The 21,615-nt window shown below is 39.8% G+C and overlaps 1 protein-coding gene across 1 annotated transcript; it reads right to left on the reverse strand.

Moving 5' to 3' along the window:
* Positions 1–1,542: 1,542 nt before the first annotated feature.
* tmf1 (TATA element modulatory factor 1) lies at positions 1,543–20,504 on the reverse strand. The gene is made up of 17 exons (XM_006630620.3): positions 20,026–20,504; positions 17,378–18,711; positions 16,682–16,785; positions 15,774–15,900; positions 14,987–15,092; positions 14,276–14,418; positions 10,328–10,494; positions 8,981–9,137; positions 8,799–8,891; positions 8,383–8,539; positions 6,267–6,459; positions 5,813–5,882; positions 5,630–5,722; positions 4,411–4,533; positions 4,094–4,246; positions 3,391–3,516; positions 1,543–3,300 (listed from the first exon to the last, which is right to left on the reverse strand). The coding sequence occupies exons 1-17, from the start codon at positions 20,159–20,161 to the stop codon at positions 3,160–3,162; spliced, it is 3,423 nt and encodes a 1,140-aa protein (XP_006630683.2). The 5' UTR covers positions 20,162–20,504; the 3' UTR covers positions 1,543–3,159.
* Positions 20,505–21,615: the final 1,111 nt, after the last annotated feature.

Raw genomic sequence — 21,615 nt, forward strand, 5'->3', positions numbered from 1 at the left:
CACAGAGACTGAAAGCAATTACAATAAAGCTTTACTGTATATTCGTATATTTAATATAGTGCACAATATACCAGGCCAAAACACAAAATGTTGCCATTAATTTCATTAATTATATTTAAGACGGAAACTTTTTTATTTGCAGTACTTTTAAAACTAAAAATTTAGGGAATCAACATTTAATTTACAAATATAGATAGGAAATATTCATACATACAATCCAATATTGCATGTCTTTCTTCTGTATCTGATGCTGGTACAATTGTGGTATTTAAGTTTGTATGGTGGAAATGTATTCCTTCTGAAAGACTTCTTTATTTTACTTTTGTCTGTCTGGTGAAGTGGATTAACTTTATGTAATTGCACATTTTGAAAACTTTAGAAAATACGATTAAATTTATAAATACATCTCATGTGTTAAGTATTTTTGAGACTTCCATATAAATACCATACCGTTTTGAAGGACAAATGTGCTCACGGTATCTTATGGCTATAATGTTTATTTGAAAGGTTTATGCTAACGCATTTTCAATAATATGTTGGGTAGATATACGGCCTTGGCATTGTTCATTGTTCAGATATTTTCTTACTGTTTTGTGTAGTTTGTTCCTCATGTCCTTAGATTGTTTCATATCGTTTGTTTGTTTTTTCTTAAATAAAAGTATTCCAGCTTTACAGATAATACTGGTGGTTTTCCGAGTTCCCCGTTTGTATTACTGTACATCCTTCGAGTCTGCCATTGTTAAAGAAAACACCGTCTACTAATGTTACCAGTTCCCTTTTCGAAAGTATTCAAAATTTGATAGGTTGCAATTCCATTTGTATTCACTCTGTTGCACAATAAAAAACTTTTTTATGCATAGATCGGCTTCATAAAGAGGTTAAACGTATTTTAATTAAAATTAGTTTAATATCGTAATAACGCTTAAACAAACTGTCTTCACGTAACAGTAAATTAGGACGTCTTTTTTCTTTACTTTATATGATAGTGATAATAAACTCTTAAAATTATTTAATTTAAACTTTTAATTATTAGTTAAGTTGCATGTTGTAAAACAATAGTACAATACCAAAAAAATACCAAGACATACCCCATATCAGGTCTTCGAAAACATCAGAAAAGTTAAATATAACAAATCTCCTTCAGAATTCAGAACTTCACTGTTCATCCAAAAATCTAATTTGAAAGCTCTCGCTTTTTGAAAGCCCCAACAAATATTCAGTTTCACAAGTCACCTGTGTGTGTAATACCCACGTCTTGAAATTATAACACAAAGCAATATTTAATGCAGATCACGCAGTTATCTGAAATCCTAGAAAAACACGAGCATATCCACACATTATACTTGTTAAAGAATTTATTTTCCTTATCCCATCAATTCTTATTGTTCATATTTACAATTTACAGCTAGAATAAATTTTAAATGTTGCAATCCATTTCAATACACATTAATTTAAATAATTTCTAAACTTCACTGAAAATGTACTACAGTAAACGTCTTATAAGCAATGGTGCCAGATAATACAACAAATTAAACCAGATCAGAAGATTCACCAGAAGGATATAAATGTTCATTTTATTTTCTATACAGCTGATTTTACCCTTGCAACTCCAGAAAGTCACTGTTAAGTTAAATTGTTATATATTAATGTATTTCTGTACAGAAGAAAAAGGAAAATATTTTAGTGGCTAATTATGTTACACTTTTTACTCCAGCTTCAGACGGAATGAATTCTAGATTAATCTAAATACAAGCTCTAAGATTGCCATGACTTGCAAAGTAAAAGCAGATTTTTTCCCAACTTTTTTACAGTCTACAGGAACTTGTTAGTCTATGAACTCTGAATTTGGGATTCTGACCAAACGGGGCTGCAGACTAATACCAATATTAATGCCCAAAGACTGCAAAATCGAGAACTCTAGCAAGAGTTTTTGTCCCAAAGGGCCAAATGCAAAATCTTTTACCTCTGTTATACAAAGTGTATATGGGCACTTCTTACGTTTTTACACACAAAAAAAACAATTTAGGCCATAAAGGGTTATGCATTTAGCTCCAGATACATTAGAGATGTACAGGTCCTGAAGAGAGTTCATGTAAGTTTAACTAGAGAGGCGCATTTTACCCACCACAAATTGTTATTTCTCTAGAGAGGCAATGTCAAGTGTGCAGTTAAAATGGTAAAAAATAGAACACTAAACACAAAATAAATTTCAACTATAAGTCTGGACCCATGCTTCATACATATTAATTTATATTACGATAACAGAAAAAAGTGACATTTCCAACTCGTAATCAAAAGGCATCCCCTCCGATTTCACATTTCTGTACGAGCCATAAAAAATTACAGTGAGCAAGCTGTAGAACTGCAGGGTAATAACTTCAATTGTTCTGAAGAATGGCACCACTTCAGTAAAACCTAATAAAATATTTTAAATAGATATCAAATACAAAAATATTTAAAAGTGCAACATTAATGAAAAGACATACTGGAACCTTAAAAAGGAAAAGAAAACATAGATGTGTTTGGGAAAAACAAATAATCGCAGCAGAACATCATGAGATTAAGCATGTCAGGGGTGTCCAGTCCTGGTCTGAAATATCTAGGTCTCTTTAAAGTAGCAGCACTTGAAAAGCTAGAAGAATCTACTAAATTGGTCTATTTAAGCCAGTAACTAGCTTGTTAAGAGATGAGATTGAATGGGACTGGGACTGGGCAGCCTTGACCTAATACCAACAAGTCCCGTAGTGTGAATGCAATTCTGTGACAAAACTCATGTTGGGGAAAAAACAGGAAACAGAAAATGCTCTTTTCTTCTCTTTTCAATGATATGCATAAATTCAAAGGTTTAAAATGTAGTGACTAGACCTACTGTTCTTCAAGACATTTCATGACGTTTATGGTTTCATCTGTAACCACCTCTATGCTTTTGTTAATACAGATGTAGCAAAGAGGAATGTTTCAAATCCAACATTTGGAGGACTCCTACAAACATTTTTTTTGTTTTAATCCACCTTATTTTAAAGTAAAAGGAGTTAGAAATGCATTGATCCTTCTGCAGAACTACAAACTATCCACTTTCCCCCTTCATACAGTACATGCACAGGAAATGTTTTTTTTTTTTAACTTCACACTTGAGATTCAGACGCAAGGCTGCCATGTCTATTTCTTGGTTTTCAACAGTTCATCAATTTGGGTTTTGTACATATTCTTCACATCTTCCAGGTCAAGTCGGAGTTCTTCAGCTTCTTCTGCTTTCTCCCCATACATCTGCAAGATGGTGTTGTACCTCTGGTCCAGATCCTGGAGGAAGACAGGTGAAGTTGGTGAAATGTGTTTTTTGACAGTGTGATGTAAACGTTAACGAGTCTTCTCTCAGCAGAAACTCCTTACCCTGAGCTGCAATCGCAGCTTTGGGATCTCCTTCACTTTTTCTTCCAGCTCGTCATTTTGGTTTGTTAATTTTACTAGTTCCTCTGACATAACAGCCCTGGTTTTTTCCAGGTTTGAAATTTCAAGCTGGAGAAAAAGAAATAAAAACCTTCAACATTATCAACAAACCACTCTTTTCTTCATTTTCTATTGACATTACCACATTTTTGTCAATCCACACACTTATTACAATTGACATTAATACCAATTTAAAAATTAAAGGAGTGGTTCCCAGCCCTGGTCTCTGGAGACCGCTGTCTCTTATGGATTTTGCTCCAGACAAGATCTTATTGCAAGCTAATGGATTTCAAATTTCTGTTCAGAGGCATCATTTTTTATTTACTTTTGACTCTTGAATGAAAATTGTAAATGGTATTAATATTGTACCCACTTCTGATATTCATAACTCCCCCATTTCAGGCACATTGCCTGAAATGTAAGGTGAGAAAAGAATGCTTTAAGTTCTATATGTTGAATGTGTTGGAAACAATATGTTAAAAGTAGGGTATTTTATAAAACTGGGTACTGACTGCAAAAAACAATTAAACCAAAAGTCTAAACAAGCAAATAGATTAAAGGCCATCAGTTAGCATTACAAAGACCATGAGTCCTGAAACAGAAATGAGGAAGTGAAACGTATTTTTCGGGAGATCATTAGACATACCTGAAGCTGCATGATCTCCCCTTCTCGTAGTTTGAGCTGAGACTGCAGGTTCTCAATAATGCTAGAGCCTGCCCCCATGCGCACAGCTTCATACAAATTGCTTCCACTAGCAGACATGGTCAGTGTGCCAAACGAGTGATCGAAGGAATCATCCTGTGGAAGGGTTGTATTTAAAAACACCTTGAGAAACCAAAGTCCTTTTAATTATCAAACAGCCTTCCAAGATTTAGCTAAAAAACAGCAGGAAATGCTTCTAGATCAGCAAAAAAAGATTTGGCAAATGCATACTGAATGGAAAGGTACATCATGTGCCATACCTGCGAGTAGAAGGAGTTCTGCAAGCCAGCCAAGTCAACCCCACTGATTGAGCTGGAGCGGGAGAGCGATGGGGTGCCTGATGCACTCGGGTCTGCTACTGGGTGACTATAGGCTTTTCTTTCCTTTTGAGAACATTTTCAGAACAGAACACCATCACTTTCAAATTGGTACCAGTACCACAGTCTGCTTCACATTTCTGCACTATTAGCATACTCTCTGAGCATCATGCAGACCAAAGATTCTACACTTGAAGATTTGGATTTTCTCCGGTACTGCCGGGATTTCTGAGGTTCGTATTCAAGTGCTTTTGCTTTACTGTATTACTAGAGTGGAATCTCAGCTCAGCACTGTAATTTATGTACCTTGGATATATTCATGTATAATTTCTGTATTCAACTGCTGAACTGAGTTATTGTTTTTCTTTAGGTTAGTACCACTCCACATTGTGCATTTTTGCTCCTTTAAGAACGTGATGGTCCCATTAGGTTAAGGTGTCAGGTGAGATTAATAATCACATGCCCATTCAGTTCAAGCATGTGTTGACACTAATTATGATGTCATATATTCTGTGTACAATGTTTTCTTTCAATATTTGAGATTTTCTCAGTTTTACCAATACAAAAAAGATACTGCTGTGTCAAATCAAAACTTTAATAATTGGCTACATGTCCAAAGGATTAGTGAATACACGTTAAATTTCAACTGAACTCTTTCCATGCTCTAATTAGTTTCCTTTTTTGTAAATAGCAAGGACAAGGATGACAGCCTTTACTACTTACAGAATGGAACATTTAATATGAAATATGTTACGGTCTGGCAGACATTAAAGGTTTCTGCATCCTTCTTAATCAAGAAAAACACTCCCACGAAAGAGTTAGCTACAGAAGACAGTCATATCCATGCTGAAATCCACAAATGCAGTTTTCTTTGCAGTTTTAAGCCAAAGAAAACATTCTGTTACAGACAGGGGAAAGAGGGTATAAAGAGAAACCGGGGGATTTAAAATCAGTTCCACAGAGCAGAACAGAGTTCATGTCCATCCATCAGGATGGACTGTTCCCAAGTATAAACACAAAACAGCTCAAATGAATCTACCCTGATCTACATTTGATTCATTGGCAGTATTCTGATGGTGTAAATAGCAGTATTTTGTGTAAGAACCAAAACTGTATAATAGTTATAGTTAATAGGAAAATAAACAACATCACTAAAAATTACCTTTTCTTTCAGTGCTTCTTGCACCAAGAAATACTTTTTCTTTTCTTGTTCGACCTTCATTTTTTCCATTTCCAGCTGATTATTCAGAAGCACCTAAAGTGAGCCAGAGACAAGGATGATATAATTTTGCAGATGTTCCTGCAATGCTCACAGCTGAAGGTATCTGCCAGGAATGTTTCCTACCTTCTCCTTTTTGTACTCCTCAAGAGCTCTTGCATACTCTCCTTTAAGGTTCTGCAGCTCTGCGTGCTCCCTAAGGAAATGAAAGGAACGCCGTGAAAAGCAAAAAAAAAAAAGAAAAAGGATAAAAGCGATTACTAAATACACAATGCGTGGGAGCAATTATTATAACTATAAAAAACTAGCCTTTGAATCAGGTCCAAATAAAACTTGATGGAGCTAATTCTACGATCATCCATTCTACTTAAATGTGTCCGTCTTTTAAAATGAAGCACCAAAGCCTTCTAACTTTAAAAAATGTAACTGTTAGTTGCACTACAGTGTTTGTGGGGGAAAAAAAAATGACTCTATGAAATCATGTTAGTAGGCAACCACCAGCTGAAAAGCAATGCAAAGGCAATGAGGGGTTACAACAAACAACTTAGTTTCATTAAAAAAGATGGCAGTGACACGATACCTGCTGCTGTCATCCTCTAGTTTCTCTCTTTTGGATTTCTCAGAGTCCAGTAGAACCTGCAAGCGGCCCTTCTCCTGACGCAGAAGGCTGTTCTGAGACTCCACAGAGGCCAGCTGGGCTTTGAAACTGAGGAGGTCCTCCGCAGCAGACCGCTCTTTCTCCACGGCAACAGCCAGCTGTGCCTGTGCGTCCACTACGCAAGGAGACAAGACAAGATATGAGACACACCCCATGAGACGCACAGGAGAGAAGCTTGGGGTCAGAGCGCAGGGTCATACGGCGCCCCTGAGGCAGTTGGGGTTAAAGGCTTCGCTCAGGGGCCCAACGGAGTACGATTCTTGCCAGCCACAGGCGCAGATCCTTAGCCACAGTGCCACCGCTCGGCCCAAAGATGACCAACTGCAACTGCTGCACTTCAGGGTGCGACATTTTGAGTTCACACGATCTAGCACTCTCACTGATGTGTTTTTTGATGTAGGTTATTAAACTTGTTGTTGCTGCTGCTGTTCTGTGTTCATGTATTCGGCGTTTCCTTAATGTCCTTCTATTCTTTGTATTGGGGCATACATGCAAATACGCATTTTATTACGCTTGTGCATATGACAATAAACACATCACATCAAGGCTAGTTTGAGAAGCGGCTTCATTCTATTCACAATGAAGACAGCCTCTGCTTTTAAATGTGGAAGTAAATGATGAGGTAGTGTGGTGAGAGAGGTTTGGCAAGAAGGAGACATTAAGCTCAGAAATAATCTGCTGAATTTTGATTTTAGAATCTTCCTGGACAAGACCGCACCTGCCAACCTTTGATGTTCCTGTATATTGCAATCAAATTGCTTTTGTCCAGGAGCTAAAATTTCACCCTGCAGCTAATTTTGAAGAGAATAAGTGGTATTTCAGCAAGACAAATTGTGATATTTATGTTTTATAAGACTAGAAGTGCACTAGCTGAAGAAAAAGTGAGCCAGTTTCTACTTCAGCTAAAAATGGAAAACTACTACTAAATGAGACAAGAAGACAAATTCAAATACACTACAAGCAAACAGAACAAAATCTTGAGAAAAACTGTAAGATGCTTCACTGATATGAAGTAATTACAACAGAATACTGGAAAGTGTAATGATGAAATACTGTCACCATCAAAGTATGAGGGGGTTACAAAATTGGTAATGTTTGTAGGCCACCTCCTATTGCGCTACTCAAGGTCTAAACAGAAAGTCCGATGCACATGATTTGAGGTGTTTGTCCAGATGCAGGCAGGTTGAGAGCCAGGTACACACAGATGATCAGGAGGATTTGGGGTTTTACTGTGGTTAATTAAGTGGATGATAACGCATAAGTCTTTATAGAAACACAAAATAAAATGACAAAGACAGCTGACCAGGCACAGAGTGAAACAGAAGGCAGAAAACGAATCAGAAGAACGAATATCATCACCATCCTCTTCCTCTAAGCTTGTGCAAGAACACCTTGTTCATATCAGTCTTGGAACCAGATACTGGTGAAATAATTTAACCTTGTTAAAGAGAGCCTACTGTCCTATTTGTTTTATGAAATTCTGATTTTCTGTATTGTGGAAACCTGAGACTAAAATCTCTTCAGTTTGGTGATGTAACGGAGGCAGATGCCCCTTTACTTTTGGGAATAACTATTGTAGGAAGGGAGATTTTGAGCTGAGTCATATTACTGTATTTAGGACGCAGAGTTCTCTTCTCTTTTTTGCCTGTACAGGTGTTGCATGGAGTTTCAGGTTAGTAGGCTAGCATGCCAGGTTTCTGGGTCTGTAGAACGTAGGCCTCTGAGTTTTGGAAATAGTGCAATGTTTTGTATATAGTTGTGTTGTTCATCGTCAATCAATATTTGTCTGAGTTTTGACTCCGATTTCTTTTTTCAGAGGTGTGCCAGAGAAAAAACTTACATGCCTGAAATTGCTACCTGCCTTTTGGATACATTTACATTTTATTTAACCTCTCTGCCACCTATTTTGTAAGAATACCTTTTTGTAAGATTTTTGTAAGAATCTGAACACACATATCTATTTTGAAAACGGCATGCAAGCTTAACCAGTGTGGAACAACTACTGAGATGCACGACTCCATGTAGTTGCTCTGCTCACCTAGTCTATCGGAGATGTTTTTCTCCAGTTTCTCCCAGGAGGAGGTCTGTGCCCCCAGTGTTGCCTGCAGGTTTTCAATCTGCCGCAGCAGTGGTCTGGTTGCTGAGGTCACACTTTGGCTGAGCTCCTGGTTCCGAGTTTCTGCTGCTTGAAGTCTCTACAGCGGACAAAAGAGAGGACTGCGATTGTGAAATGCTGTCAATTTTAATGTTCCTGAACTCAGAAAAATCCGGTTTATTATGGAGGCAATTCGTAAAGCATTTCATAAGTTACCAGTACATCATTAAGGAAAAACAGAACATGACTTGTTCATATTGTAAAAAAAGAACCAATGCCCAAGTGAGAACTCAAATTACCATGCATGTACACTAAATTTAAAATTGTTATATTTTATTTATTACGCTCTGCTGCCTGACCTGCTGCAATTCGCTGATCTCTTCACGAAGGTAGTCCTCCTTTCTAGCCTGCTGCTGCTCAGCTCTCTGTAATGCCAGCCTCAGGTCTGCAACCTGTTGATGAAGATGGGAAAGGAGTAACGATCTGTAGTCTGTAAATATTTTACAAGCTAATGTTAACGTGAAGACAAGACGCGAGTCACCTGAAGGGCTAAGGCCTCCTGCTGAGTCCTGGACTCTTCCTGTGCCTTCTCCAGAGCAAGAGAGAGCTGCTCTTTGGCCTGTATCTCCCGGCTCAGCGCAGCCTCCTGTGCTTCACTGTCCCTTGTAGCGTTTGCTCTGTGCAATTCTGCAAGTTCCCTGAAAGCAAAGCACACATTAAAAAGCTGACCTGTAAATGAAGAGCAATTTGCAACCATGAAAATTAAAAAAAGGTTTTTTTTCGGTCTATAGTTCTTAAACAAATCATCTTGTAAAAGGCTTACATCAAGCTATGGCCTGTATTAGCACAGTTCATCTTTTATGTTTACTTTTCATTTGTTACCTTCTTTCTTGCAGTGATAAGAGTATCGGATAATTATTTGCACAAAATTGTCAATTGCTTGCTTCCAAGATTAACCATAACCTTTTAAAAAATGTGTAATTGCCAATTATTTTTCATTATATATCCATATTATTCAGAATTTGGATTTAATTGAGCCCATCAGCCAATAGTTAATTCTTGTGCAGAAAATAGGACAGGTGCACATTCCCCTCTGACATGCCCACCTGTTAGAATCATTCATCCTTTAACAGGCTGCAGGCTCCACAGTGGCTGACAGGAGAGTCAGCGCAGACTGAAGGAGCAGCAAGTCTCTTCCTGTTATCACTGTATACCGACAGGCACCCAACAAGTTGCAGGATGATCATGGCCAAATAACTCCCTCTGTGTCCTTGTAGCACTTTTCTAAATTTTGCTCCAGGGAAGTCCCAGCACCAGACAGCTAGTGACAAGTGTCACACCAGTGATATGTAAACCACAGCCCAATAACAGACAACACGCCAACCTCAGACCACACTCTTGTATTTACCGAGGACCATTAGTAATGTTTAATTAAAAAAAGGTGATAGCATTCCACTGAAAAAAACAGTTTGAAACACTTCATGCTTCACTACAATAAACAAAGAATGAGTAACAGTGAAAATCTTGCACAGTGACAAAGCAAGATGAGCTTCACTCCTGAATGTAGCTAAAACATGCTTTCAGGGTGTCTTTGGGGGGGTTTCAAGCAGGATTAGCATCATTAGAAATGCACAAAATCTACTCAATTTGAAACATCTGTTGTTTTTAATGTCATATTAAAATCTGAAGTGATCTGTCGGCAAAACTCTGAAAACAAGCATCTTCAAAATCTTTCCCTAGTTAAAAGGCTCAGATTTAAACATCTGGATCTTTCTGATTTCATATCTGAACAACTGTGATATAATACAAGGTTCTGATAAAGAAGAATCATCTGCGAAAACAGACTGGGTGGATTCTAGGATGCCGGCTGCTAAACGTGAATCTTTACTTGTAGGAGCTGTCAAGGGCTGCCTGGAGGCTGCGGCTCCTCTCCTGAAACTCTTCGATGTCCGTCTGGAGCCGGCTCAGCTCCCTCTCCTGCTTCTCCACCATGCTGTTCAGCTTCTTGATGTTTTCACGATGCTGCTTCTCAACCTCCTCTTTGCCATCCAGGACCTGCAGCAAGACAGTGGAGATCTGGGATTATTCCTCCGCCAGGATTTTACCCCTCGACACGTTAAGACTAAAACAAGCTTAGTTGTGCAAGTCTTTACTTCCCAACTCCTACAACAGGAATTTCACGCCGATAATCTCTTGAATCTCAGGATGCACAACGGCAAATGTTGAAAAGGCAGCATTTCTAAAGATTAAAAAAAAACATCCATTGTTTAATAGAAAGCCACTTATTCACACTACACTACACCAGAGGGCACAAGTCAGAACCACATCCTGTATCAGACACCAATCCATTGCAGGGCACACACACAAGAATCATTAAGAAATGCCAATTGAACTAGCCAGTAGTGCTTTGAGAGGTGGGAGGAAATGTGGAAATGTGGCATGTGGAGCATGTGGCAAGGTATACAGGCCCTCACAGACTACAAAAGGAAGAACATCTCTGCATCTGCCCATGATACCTCCCTGCCTAACGAGCTCAACAGTTTTATGCTCGGTTGGAAGGCAGCAACACAGAACCAGTCAACAGAGCTGCACCCTCCGCAGCTGGCCAGGTGCTCTCGCTGTCTGCAGATGAGGTGAGGAGATCTCTGCAAAAAGTGAACACACGCAAGGATGCAGGACCTGATGCCATACCCAGTCGCGTCTTCAGAGCCTGCGCCAATCAACTGGCAGGTGTTTATGCAGACATTTTCAACATGTTCCTGGCCCAAGCTGTAGTCCCCACCTGCTTTAAGACAACCATCATCATCCCAACACCAAAGAAAACCACAGTGACATGTCTTAATGACTACCGACCGATGGCACTAACCCCTGTTATCATGAAGTGCTTCGAGAGGCTGGTCATGGGGCACATTAAGGACACCATTCCAGACACACTGATCCCGTTCCAATTTGCCTACCGGCCCAACAGATCCACCAATGATGCAATCTCCATCACCATACACACAGCCCTATCCCATCTGGATAAAAAGAACACATACGCAAGACTACTATTCATCGACTCAGTGCACTGGGTCTGGACACCACCCTCTGCAACTGGATTCTGGACTTCCTGACAGGCAGACCCCAGGCTGTCAAGACTTGGAAACCACACATCCAGCACACTAACTCTGAACACTGGGGTCCCCCAGGGTTGTGTGCTTAGTCCATTGCTTAATTTGCTTTACAACCGCGATTGTAAGGCCAAACATAACACCAACTCCATCATCAAGTTTGCCGATGACACCACAGTTGTGGGTCTGATCACAGACAATGATGAGAGGGCCTACAGGGAGGAGGTCAATCTCCTTACAACGTAGTGTGAGGACAACAACCTTACCCTCAACCTCAGCAAAACCAAGGAGCTGATCGTTGATTTCAGAAAACTGCAAAGCGGTCATGCCCCTACCCACATCAACAGGACAGAAGTGCAAAAGGTCAGTAACATCAAATTCCATGGCATCTATATCACCGAGGACCTCAAATGGACTCTCAACACCACTTGTCTGATTAAGAAAGCACAACAGCGCCTGTTCTTCCTAAGATGGTTGAAGAAGGGTAAGATATCTCCCCAGATACTCACTAACTTTTACAGATGCACTATCTGGTATTGCACCTGCAGTATTCCTGACTGCAAAGCCATACAGTGGGTGGTGAAAACTGTTCAGTCCATCACTGGGGATGCTCTCCCATCCATCCAGGTAATTTATGACAGGTGGTGCTTGAGGAAAGCTCTAAGCATCATCCAAGACCCCACACACCCCAGCTACACAGTTTGACCCTCTACCAAGAAGTTCACCCCCCATAGTTTTGTATCTTTTATTTCATTATGTTGATGTATAGTTTTGCACATTACCTGTTACCTGTTGTTGTTTTGCACAATGCCTGTTGTCTCCATCTTTCTTTTCTTAATACAATTGTATTGTTATTTTTTGTACTACTTACTTGCTAAATAGCATTTCGTTATACCATATACCTGTGTATGAGTATAATGATAATAAACTTGAACTTGAAATCACTCCAAAAAAGCCCATGAAAGAAACTCTACACCAAATAAACATGGGAATGTTGTTTAGTAATAGATGTACATTTAAATTTTGCAGACAATACCAACTGCAATTTTAAGAAGGCTAGTCAGCACATATTTTTGATCAGCAAGCTGAAAGAGTTTGAGGTGAGTCTTTTGCTATCCCGATGTGAAATGATAGCCTTAGTATTAGGGGAAACTGACCAGAATTGTTAATACTGCTAGTAAAATAATTGGTCGACCACAGAAACTGTATTATATTGCAGTTCAAAGGAAAGCTCTGCTTACTGCCGATGATACCTCCCACCCTCTTCATTTCCATTTCATTTGCTGCCTTCATGGGTGATATTTGAGAATGCCTATGGCCAAGAAAAATGTATAAAAGAAGTCTTTTGTTCCCTGTGTAATTGGTATTTAAATGCTGCTTAGTGATTGTTTCATGAATGAAGCTATCAGATTAGTGTAATGATAGGAAGTGTAATCATTACACTACCATTATACTGTTTGTTCTTAGCGTGTTTATTTTATGTTGAGTATTACTTGTTTTTTGTAGTTTTTTTGTGGTGATGCCAAAAATGTATACGCTTTCAGATGGACACTAAAGAAGCAGACAAGTTACTTCACCTGACAAAAATCAAATATTCTATATTTCATCCATCTAAATCAGGGGTGGGGAACCTTTTTTCTGCCAAGGGCCATTTGGATATTTATAACATCATTCGCGGGCCATACAAAATTATCAATTTAAAAATTAGCCTGCTATATTTGGTCAAACATTTAATTAACTCACCCCTAATGTGATGGCTGGAACTGCCTCTCTTTGGTGACAGGTTTTCCCTGTCACCTCCATGAACAGCTTGACTTCATCCCGCAGTTCGTAAAACACAGTGTGTTAACACTTTCGCAACGTGTACACTTCCAGCCTGCCTGGCACTGACTGCCCTCTGAGTCACCGCAATACAGGCAGACGGGCCGCGGGTAGCCGGCAAAAAGCATGCGTCATGTGTCTGTTCCGTCATGTACTCGTATGTGTCCTGTCTATCCCATAATGGACGTTCTTTGCTTGTCCCTCAAAATTAACATTATTATTATGATTCACTTAATATAAATTTATGTTGCTATGAAAAAAGCTCCTAGATTTATTGAATTTCAAGTCCCGCCTGCGTAGGGCTGGGCGATATGGCCAAAAACATTATCACGATAAAAAATGTCATATCAGTTGATATCGATAATTATCACGATAAATGTCAAATCATTATTTCTTTCAAGTTTAAAGGCAGATTTTTTTCTCCTGAGTGAAAGTTGAAGAAACCAGACAGTTAATTGGTGAATTAAACAACTCTTCATTTTAAGAACACATCACTTGCCAAACAGCAGAAACATTAAACAAATCTGTTAGCTGCCCGGTCTGCAACACGTATGCGCACTCACGTATTATGTAGTGCGCATGCACGTACCACGCGTAAAGCATGAACATTCATCGATCTTTTGTTAAAATTATATCGAGGAAAATTATATCGCGATAATTATCATTATCGATTTATCGCCAGGCTTTACACCTGCGGTTGCCTTGGCAGGGCCAGACCAAATGATTTCGCGGGCCGGACGTTCCCCACCCCTGATCCTAATAATAGAAAATTAGAAATGTACATGATGCAGCCAATTCTACTGGAATCCTAAAGCTGCAAAGAGCTGTATTCACTTTGTGAAATGTTTTTGTTCACCCCATGGTTGTAAAAACAAAAACACTATGTTGGCCGCCACCCTACCAACCTCCTGTAGATGCCTCAGCTCCTCTTCGAGCTCCTTTATCCTTCTGTTCTGCTTTATCGTCAGGTTTTCATTCTCCTTCTCCTTTGTTCTCAGCTTCTTTATGATGTTGGAGCTGTGAAGCTGCTGCTTGGAAAGCTTTTCGCCTGAAAGCAGGGACAGTTTGGATGTCTCTCTCTATATGCTTCACAATACATCAACACAAAGCACATAACTTCAAATACCTGCTACTGCAAACAAGCCCTGCACACAAAATGAAAATTTTGGCTCTCATGTGATGGATGTACTTATACAATCTAGCTTCTAATACATTGAAGGTCACCTTTAAAAACTAGTTAACATGCATAATGAAAAGTTATGAAATATCACTGTATATTCTTCTAGAATGTAGACACACAACAACAGCAGCATTTCTAATGTGAATGGCCCATCACTATTAATTGTATTTTACTTTCCATATGCAGACAATTTGGAATCACAAGAATTAAACAATTCTTATTCAATAAGCTAGAGGTTACAGTGAAACAAAGGAGCTTTGATGTCATCCCTGGATGAAACTTTGCCCCTTTCTCCATCCTACAAACACACTATTGAGACGTCTCTCACTTCACCTGCCAGTGCAATGGGTCAATACCCATGAGTTCTGGAATTAAAATTCCACCATAATTTCTGGTGTTCACGCACAAAATAAGGTCTGCCTCTAGAGAACCTCACCTTCTTCTAGCAGGCCCTTGATTTGTTCATCTTTTTCTCTCATTATCTCGGCAGTCTCATTTGAGTTCAGTCTCATTGACAGTTCCTCTTTCAGTGCTTTAAGGTCCTGTTTATGAAATTGCAAGACAAGCAGGACAGATTCTTGAGAATGACATCTGCAATTCCCTTGGCGCCCGTAAACTGAATTATATTAACACCAAATAGTGTACTTTCAGAATCCTATGCATCACAAATGAATGTGGAACATAAAGACATTGTTTTTAAACTTTACATTTGTAAAATGCATAGAACTGTCAAATGTTAATAACTAGCCATTCCTCAGCTATTGACACTCAAAACTCAAAACAGCGGGAATTCATTTTTCACAATCTGAGCTTGATAAATCATTTATTTAGGTGGCTAGCTGTGTCAGCATGCGTAGTCTGCAAAGGAACAAGTAATAGGTTTATTCCATGCTGAAAAGAGAAGAAAGGAAACAACGTTTCAGCTGTGAGGATGTAAGTGCTTCTTCTCTGGTGTAAGCAGCCAAAATGTTGTGTTTCCTTTCTTCTCTTTTCAGCATGGAATAAATTATTACAAATCATTTATTTATGCATTTATCATATTTATGCCGATATAGCTCGAGTATATCAGTGTAGAATATTTACTGTCATTTAAGAACACAATTTTACGCCAGATTACACGATGCTGTATAACCTGTGCAAAAGCAACACCATGGTCTCATTTACAGCAACCACAGTATGGCAGAAAGTGGGGTTTTATAACAGGTGTCCATTCATGCCTCTACCTTTTTCATGGCATCTCGTTCCTTACAGGCTAACTGCGCTTTCTTTTCTGCATCTGCAATCCGCTGAGTGAACTCTTCCTTCAGAGCCTGCACGCCCGAGCTCTCTTCCTTCAGACTGATCATTTCACTGTGAACACAGACAGCAAGGCTCTGCTGTTGGAACATGTCTGATGGGACAAGCAGCTCTCTAAACGCTGGCATTAAATACAATGGTAAAATCATATTGTTATTGCTGGCATATTTTTTGACCACCTTCAATAGTAAATGGAAAGGGGGAAACTGACAAGACCTTTGTCCAGAAATGTTCAGTTTCTTGTAAAGCACAAACAAACCTAGAAATTCCCTGCTTAGCTGAATTCTATTGTGATTCAAAGAAATTACTCAAAAGCTGAAACATTTTGTAGTTAACATTACCAAATTTAATTTTCTTCCCTAATGCATTGTCAACATCAGGCATTACAGAATATTTTTTCCCCTAGTTGATTAATGTTTTTTACTTTATACTCTCCAAACTGAGAGTTTTCATATAGCCTGGCATTATTATTACAGGCCTTCTATCAGCACAGGGGAAATCAGGCCATGGACTTGTCTCTGCAATTATTTGTGCCTACAAGACAGTCACCACTGATCGGAGGAGTAACACAGCTCTTGGTAACATCACTGCACAAGCATTGCCCCCTAGCAAGTGACAGGGAGCACTGCTGCTCATAGTCTAAGAATATTCTAGTACCCGGCAAGCTCAAATACTGGCAGCACCCAGCAAATTGCAATTGCAATTGTGCAGACAAAACCTGCACAATTGCCTGAACCTGAAACCTGCACAAAGTGAGCCGTGTTTGAACTTCAGGGCAAAATCTGCGCTGCAGAAGACCAAAGACAGCTAATATTTAAAGAAAATCAACACTTACTCTTTAAGATTGTCATGCTCCTCTTCCAATCTTGCTTTGTCTTTACTGACAGCTAACAGCTGGATTTCTCTCTTTTCAAGTCTGTTTGTCAGCTCATCAATAGTCTGAAAAGAGATTTCTACTTCTTAAATGTACCAATACATATGTATGTATTATTGTCATATAAAACATAAAAGTTATAATAAACTGGAGAGATGTTTATAACCAACTGAAAATGATGTTGGGACCAAGGCAGTTAGGTCTCTGATTAACGCTCATTTTGTTACCAAAAACACAATTCCATTTCATAATCTAAAAAAGGAAATGTCCACAAAATATTAATTATGAATTATAAAAAATATATAAACTTTAGATTTTATAATCAATTATTACCATTTAATAAAACTTACAGGACCTGGCCTTTGGCCACCAGTATCTTACAGCTACAAGAAAGAGGAAGCTATCTAAATTTGGACTCTCTTTTCTCCTGCCTCAAGAAAGAAGGTCATTTTTTTATCATGGATGATGAGAGAAACAAAATATAACTCAGATGTTCAACAATTATTTTCTATTCAAAACTCAAACATCCATTTTTCAAAATTTAGGGAGACGCTATTTTTTAAGGAACTGAGATATCAGCATGAACAGAGGAATTAAACAAAAAGTTAAGCCTGACGTGGTTGCATATTTAAGGGTCAAAGAAGATAAAATGATCACCTTCTGCAGCTCGAGCAACTGGTAATTGGAAACCTCACTTTTTTCCTCGCTGGCCAGGTGGAATGGGACCGTTTCTTTGACGTGCATCGCTGAGGACGAGCCATCCCTAGCACTTTCAGGGTGCACCAGTTCTTCAGCCGGCTCACAATTCACCGGAGTCGCGCTTCGGCCACTCTCCTCCATTTCACTGTCTTCCAGCGACTTGTCCTTCGGGGTTTCCATCAGTTCTTCCTCACTCCTCTGCTCGTCCTGGTCCGCCGGGGCCACGTGTGGAGCAGCCGGCCCAGTGGCAATGGAGGCCAGAGTGCAGGCCCGACCCGACAGCTCGTCGTCCGAGTTCAGCTCGCTGACGCTCCGGCTGTCGAGCGACTGCACGCTGAACGAGTCGATCCTCTCGAAGGCGTCGGAAGAGCCGCAGCTCTCCGTGAGCTTCTGGTAGTCGTCGAGCCGCGGGAAGTCGGCGCAGGCCGAAGCAGACAGGAGCTGAAAGGAGGTCTGCATCAGGTGCAGGCCGGCTTTGGACTCGGCGTTCTCTTGCCTGGAGCTGGCAGAGCTTTCGCTAAGCACGCTCTCGTGGTCCAGGACTTCAATGTCGCTGGTGGTCGACGTGCCCGAAGAGAAAGTGCTCACGGGGGGGGAAGGTGTATTGCTTTGTCGGTCTTCAGATTTGGGGTCTTTCGACTCCAACAGCATCTCCTTTGAGGGAGGCAAGTGAGGTTTGGAAGGGCTTTCTGGTGGTGTCCCCTCACAGCTGCCATTGACGACACCGTCCTCAACTGGGACACCCGAAAGGGAGGGAGACTTCTCTGCCTTTGTCACTTCCGAAACAGCAGCTGTTCCATCTAAGAGCTCCACTTGATTTTTTCCGTCAGTTACACACACAGCAGTTTCTTGAGTAGACTTTTGCGGAAGAGAGCTTTCAGGATCTGGCTTGTGACCACCAGTATCAGCAGCCGCAGCAGGCTTTGCTAGTTCGATGCTCACAGGTTTGGATGCTACGGGCTTTTTTGTTTCCAGTTTCCCCGGTTTAACAGGACCGGGTTTGAGAGGATCTAAATTCTCCTTCGACGCAACAGTCCTGGGCTTCTCTTCTTCGGGCCTGGGCGATTTGGCAGGAGGCACGGACACGACCTGGCTGTTCTTCACATTCTGTGGCTCTGCTGGTTGCAAAAAGGCACTGAAGAAGTTCTCAGATTCGTCCACTACAGTGCGCGTGACAGGAGTGGTGATGGCCTCTGTGGATGCAGGAGCAGCCGGAGAGCACTTTTCTAACGGGGAATTCCACTGCGAGGTACTCCAGCCCTCACTGGAGAAAGATGTCTTTCCAGGCAAATCTGGAAAAAGGGTGCAAGCGACAAAACAGTCTGATGAAATGCCAAAAGATAATGACCTTCCTCTGTTTTGCTTGGCTAATTTATTTGCCACTGAAACTATGCTGATTTTACAGATAAACGGTGAAAACTGTAGAAGGGATGTTGTATTTACATTGTTAAATATACTGATGATATAATTGCAATATAATGTCATTTCGGTCACCACATTAATAAAAATGATATCTCAAAAATGTTCATCTTTGACCATAAAGGAATACCACACACAGAAAGGTTAAACGAATCACGTTAATCAGGAAAAGAGGGAGCAATATTTGATACAGGCATTTGAAACGCAAACGTTTCTTATTGACAAAGCCAATCAGAAGACTAAACATGTGTCAAAGGACCTGTGGAAATTAAGAGAATGTGCAGGTAGCACTGAAAACATCTCTTTATGCAGAGGTTTATTGGGAGACTAAAACAAATACATTACAGCAAGCAGACTACCATGGATCCTGATAGAGAGGTTTGGTTAAGAACCTCTGATCAATAAGACCCTACCAGCCAAGCAAGATGGGCCGACTGGTTTCATCTCATTTGTAACTTAACATTTGTCTTAAGGAAGCATCCATTTCTCATAGTTCATTGAATCAGAGCAATTAGTCCTAACTCTTAAACATTATACTGCATAAAGAGATGCAAAAAGAAACCCAGGAGGACAACAACACAAGTAATACAAAAGAAACTAGCACAAGAGGTTTTTAGAAAACTCAACATAATGCCTTGGGACCACAAATAACCCCAGATAGTTTAAATGGACGCTTGGGTGTCACAGCGTTCACTAAAAATAAATTGTCCTAGCTTTTACTCACGAAAATCTTTTAACGTTCTAAAGTATTTACTGGCCTAAAGAACATTTGTTTTCAGAAATACTGCTTCCGATATTCTCAGTGAGAGACGATTGTCAATTCTCAACCACGAAACAGTCTTATCTAATGACAATGACCCAACTACAGTGACCCTGGTCATTGACATCACCCAATACTAAAACTGTTCCACTGTTAGCAAAGGTCCTAGGCTTCAGCACACACATTACATTGGGCAGTAGGGATCCGCGACAATCAGGGATCGCGAAAACCACTTCTCATAGTGTCAACACCGAAATTAAAAATCTATACATCGCTTGTATAATTTACATAATCGCTTAGCACGAATTATGCATTAGGAATAATCTTCTCGAACGGGAATCGATTAACATTTCTCTCACCTTACATCAGATGCTGCTGCAAACGAATAAACAACCACTACAAATTAAAAAAAAGATAACATAATTACCATCGTAGGACGGCAGCACAGTGTCCCCCCACTGGTCTTCCTCCTTGATGTCCAAAACCCGATCGATTGATTTCTGAGCTGTTGTCAGAGCCTGTTTGGCAAAACTGGAAAGCTGCGAGGCATTGAACCAGCTCATATTTATCTACATTTATAACCCGGTAAGATGCTCCCTCTCCCGACCCTACAGATTTGAAGCCCTACGGATCACAACAACTTACTTTCTTGCCTTCTACAACAGCTAGGCCGTTCCACTAACTCCAAAGGCTAAACATGAAAATACATGAAAATACTCATTGTGTTTGATTCTTTGGATTTTCGAAATGCAATGTCCAAGATCAAATTCAGTAGAACCGTGGTGAGACCCCAAGATAAATATTCAATATTTTCGAAAGGTATGCGTTGATTAGTGCATGACCGAATTGTTTTGACAATTTCAACTCCTACTTCCTTTCCACGTAGCACCAAACAAACCCTGTGGTGACGTCAGCATCCGGCCGGTCAAAGACGTAATTTCCTTTCCTACCCCAATTTCTGAAGACGTATGCCCTATTTTCTGTATATGTAAGAACTGAGTTAATGAAACCGTAATAACAAATCTTAAAATTGCACAGATGCTTAGAGAAGAGTATAATTTACAATTACGTAAGCTAAATACGTACATATATATACAAAATCACAAATTGTAATTAACAAAATCGCTTTCGTAACAAGACGGTCTAGGTGGAGCTGTTGTATGTGCAGTTTTAGCTGAGGATCTTTGAGATCTGATACGGAGCTAACAGGGCTTTGGTGAGATTTGAGCTTCACTAGAGCAGTGTTTCTTAGCGGTTTTTTGTACCACGAACTAGCTCCCTTATTTCCTCCTCATTTGAGGACCGTTTAGGTTAAACACAAAACACTGGAAGAAAAAAATATTGAACGTTATTTTACTGGCGTAATGTAACAACAGGAACCAGTTAGCGATGCTTCAGAGACACGGGATGGTGAAAATGGGATATTCCAATGCCCCCAAACTCATGCATACAATATGTGCATTTCTCAATCCCCTAGTACATACAGGAGCTTTTCCAAGTACTAAACATTTTTGCTGCCTCTTTTGTCTGTCATCCTTCACCTCAGACGGGGCCTCTCTCCAGCAGTTCAGGTCGAAGACAGATGAAGGAGCTCGAGAGTTAAGCTTTGGTATACCTACATGCATTTCTTTTATCCTTCACTTAATAAAAGTGAGTTTTTCCAAGAATATTGAAATTTAAAATCATACCAGCCCATTTACTAGCATGATGTTTGTTGCTTTAACCATCACATATACAGTAGGTAAGACCAATTCAACAGCACAAATTTGAGAAATACACTAAAAAACTCTTCAAAGAAAATATTATCTGTTAATGATAGTAATAAGGATGAACATTTCTCATCTATTTTCAAGAACAACATAATAAAGCATGTATTGTAGTGGTACATCCTTTTCTCAGACCCACGAGAGTAGGCCTACAGTATATTACAATCTGAATAGCGTGTCATCTATTAAAAATGGTGCTGTACAGCACATCAATGTCTGCTGCTCATTGAACCAGTGTATACCATACCAAA

This window comes from Lepisosteus oculatus, chromosome 4, assembly GCF_040954835.1.
Source record: "Lepisosteus oculatus isolate fLepOcu1 chromosome 4, fLepOcu1.hap2, whole genome shotgun sequence".
NCBI classification, from domain to species: domain Eukaryota; kingdom Metazoa; phylum Chordata; class Actinopteri; order Semionotiformes; family Lepisosteidae; genus Lepisosteus; species Lepisosteus oculatus.

Excerpts from the sequence above, each read along its gene's own strand:
- tmf1 (XM_006630620.3), bottom strand. The coding sequence starts at position 20,161 with ATGAGCTGGTTCAATGCCTCGCAGCTTTCCAGTTTTGCCAAACAGGCT. Across the intron at positions 18,712-20,025 it reads TGTGCTGCCGTCCTACGATG|ATTTGCCTGGAAAGACATCT; the intron begins GTAATTATGTTA and ends CCCTTTTTCCAG. Across the intron at positions 3,301-3,390 it reads AGCTGCGATTGCAGCTCAGG|GATCTGGACCAGAGGTACAA; the intron begins GTAAGGAGTTTC and ends GTCTTCCTCCAG.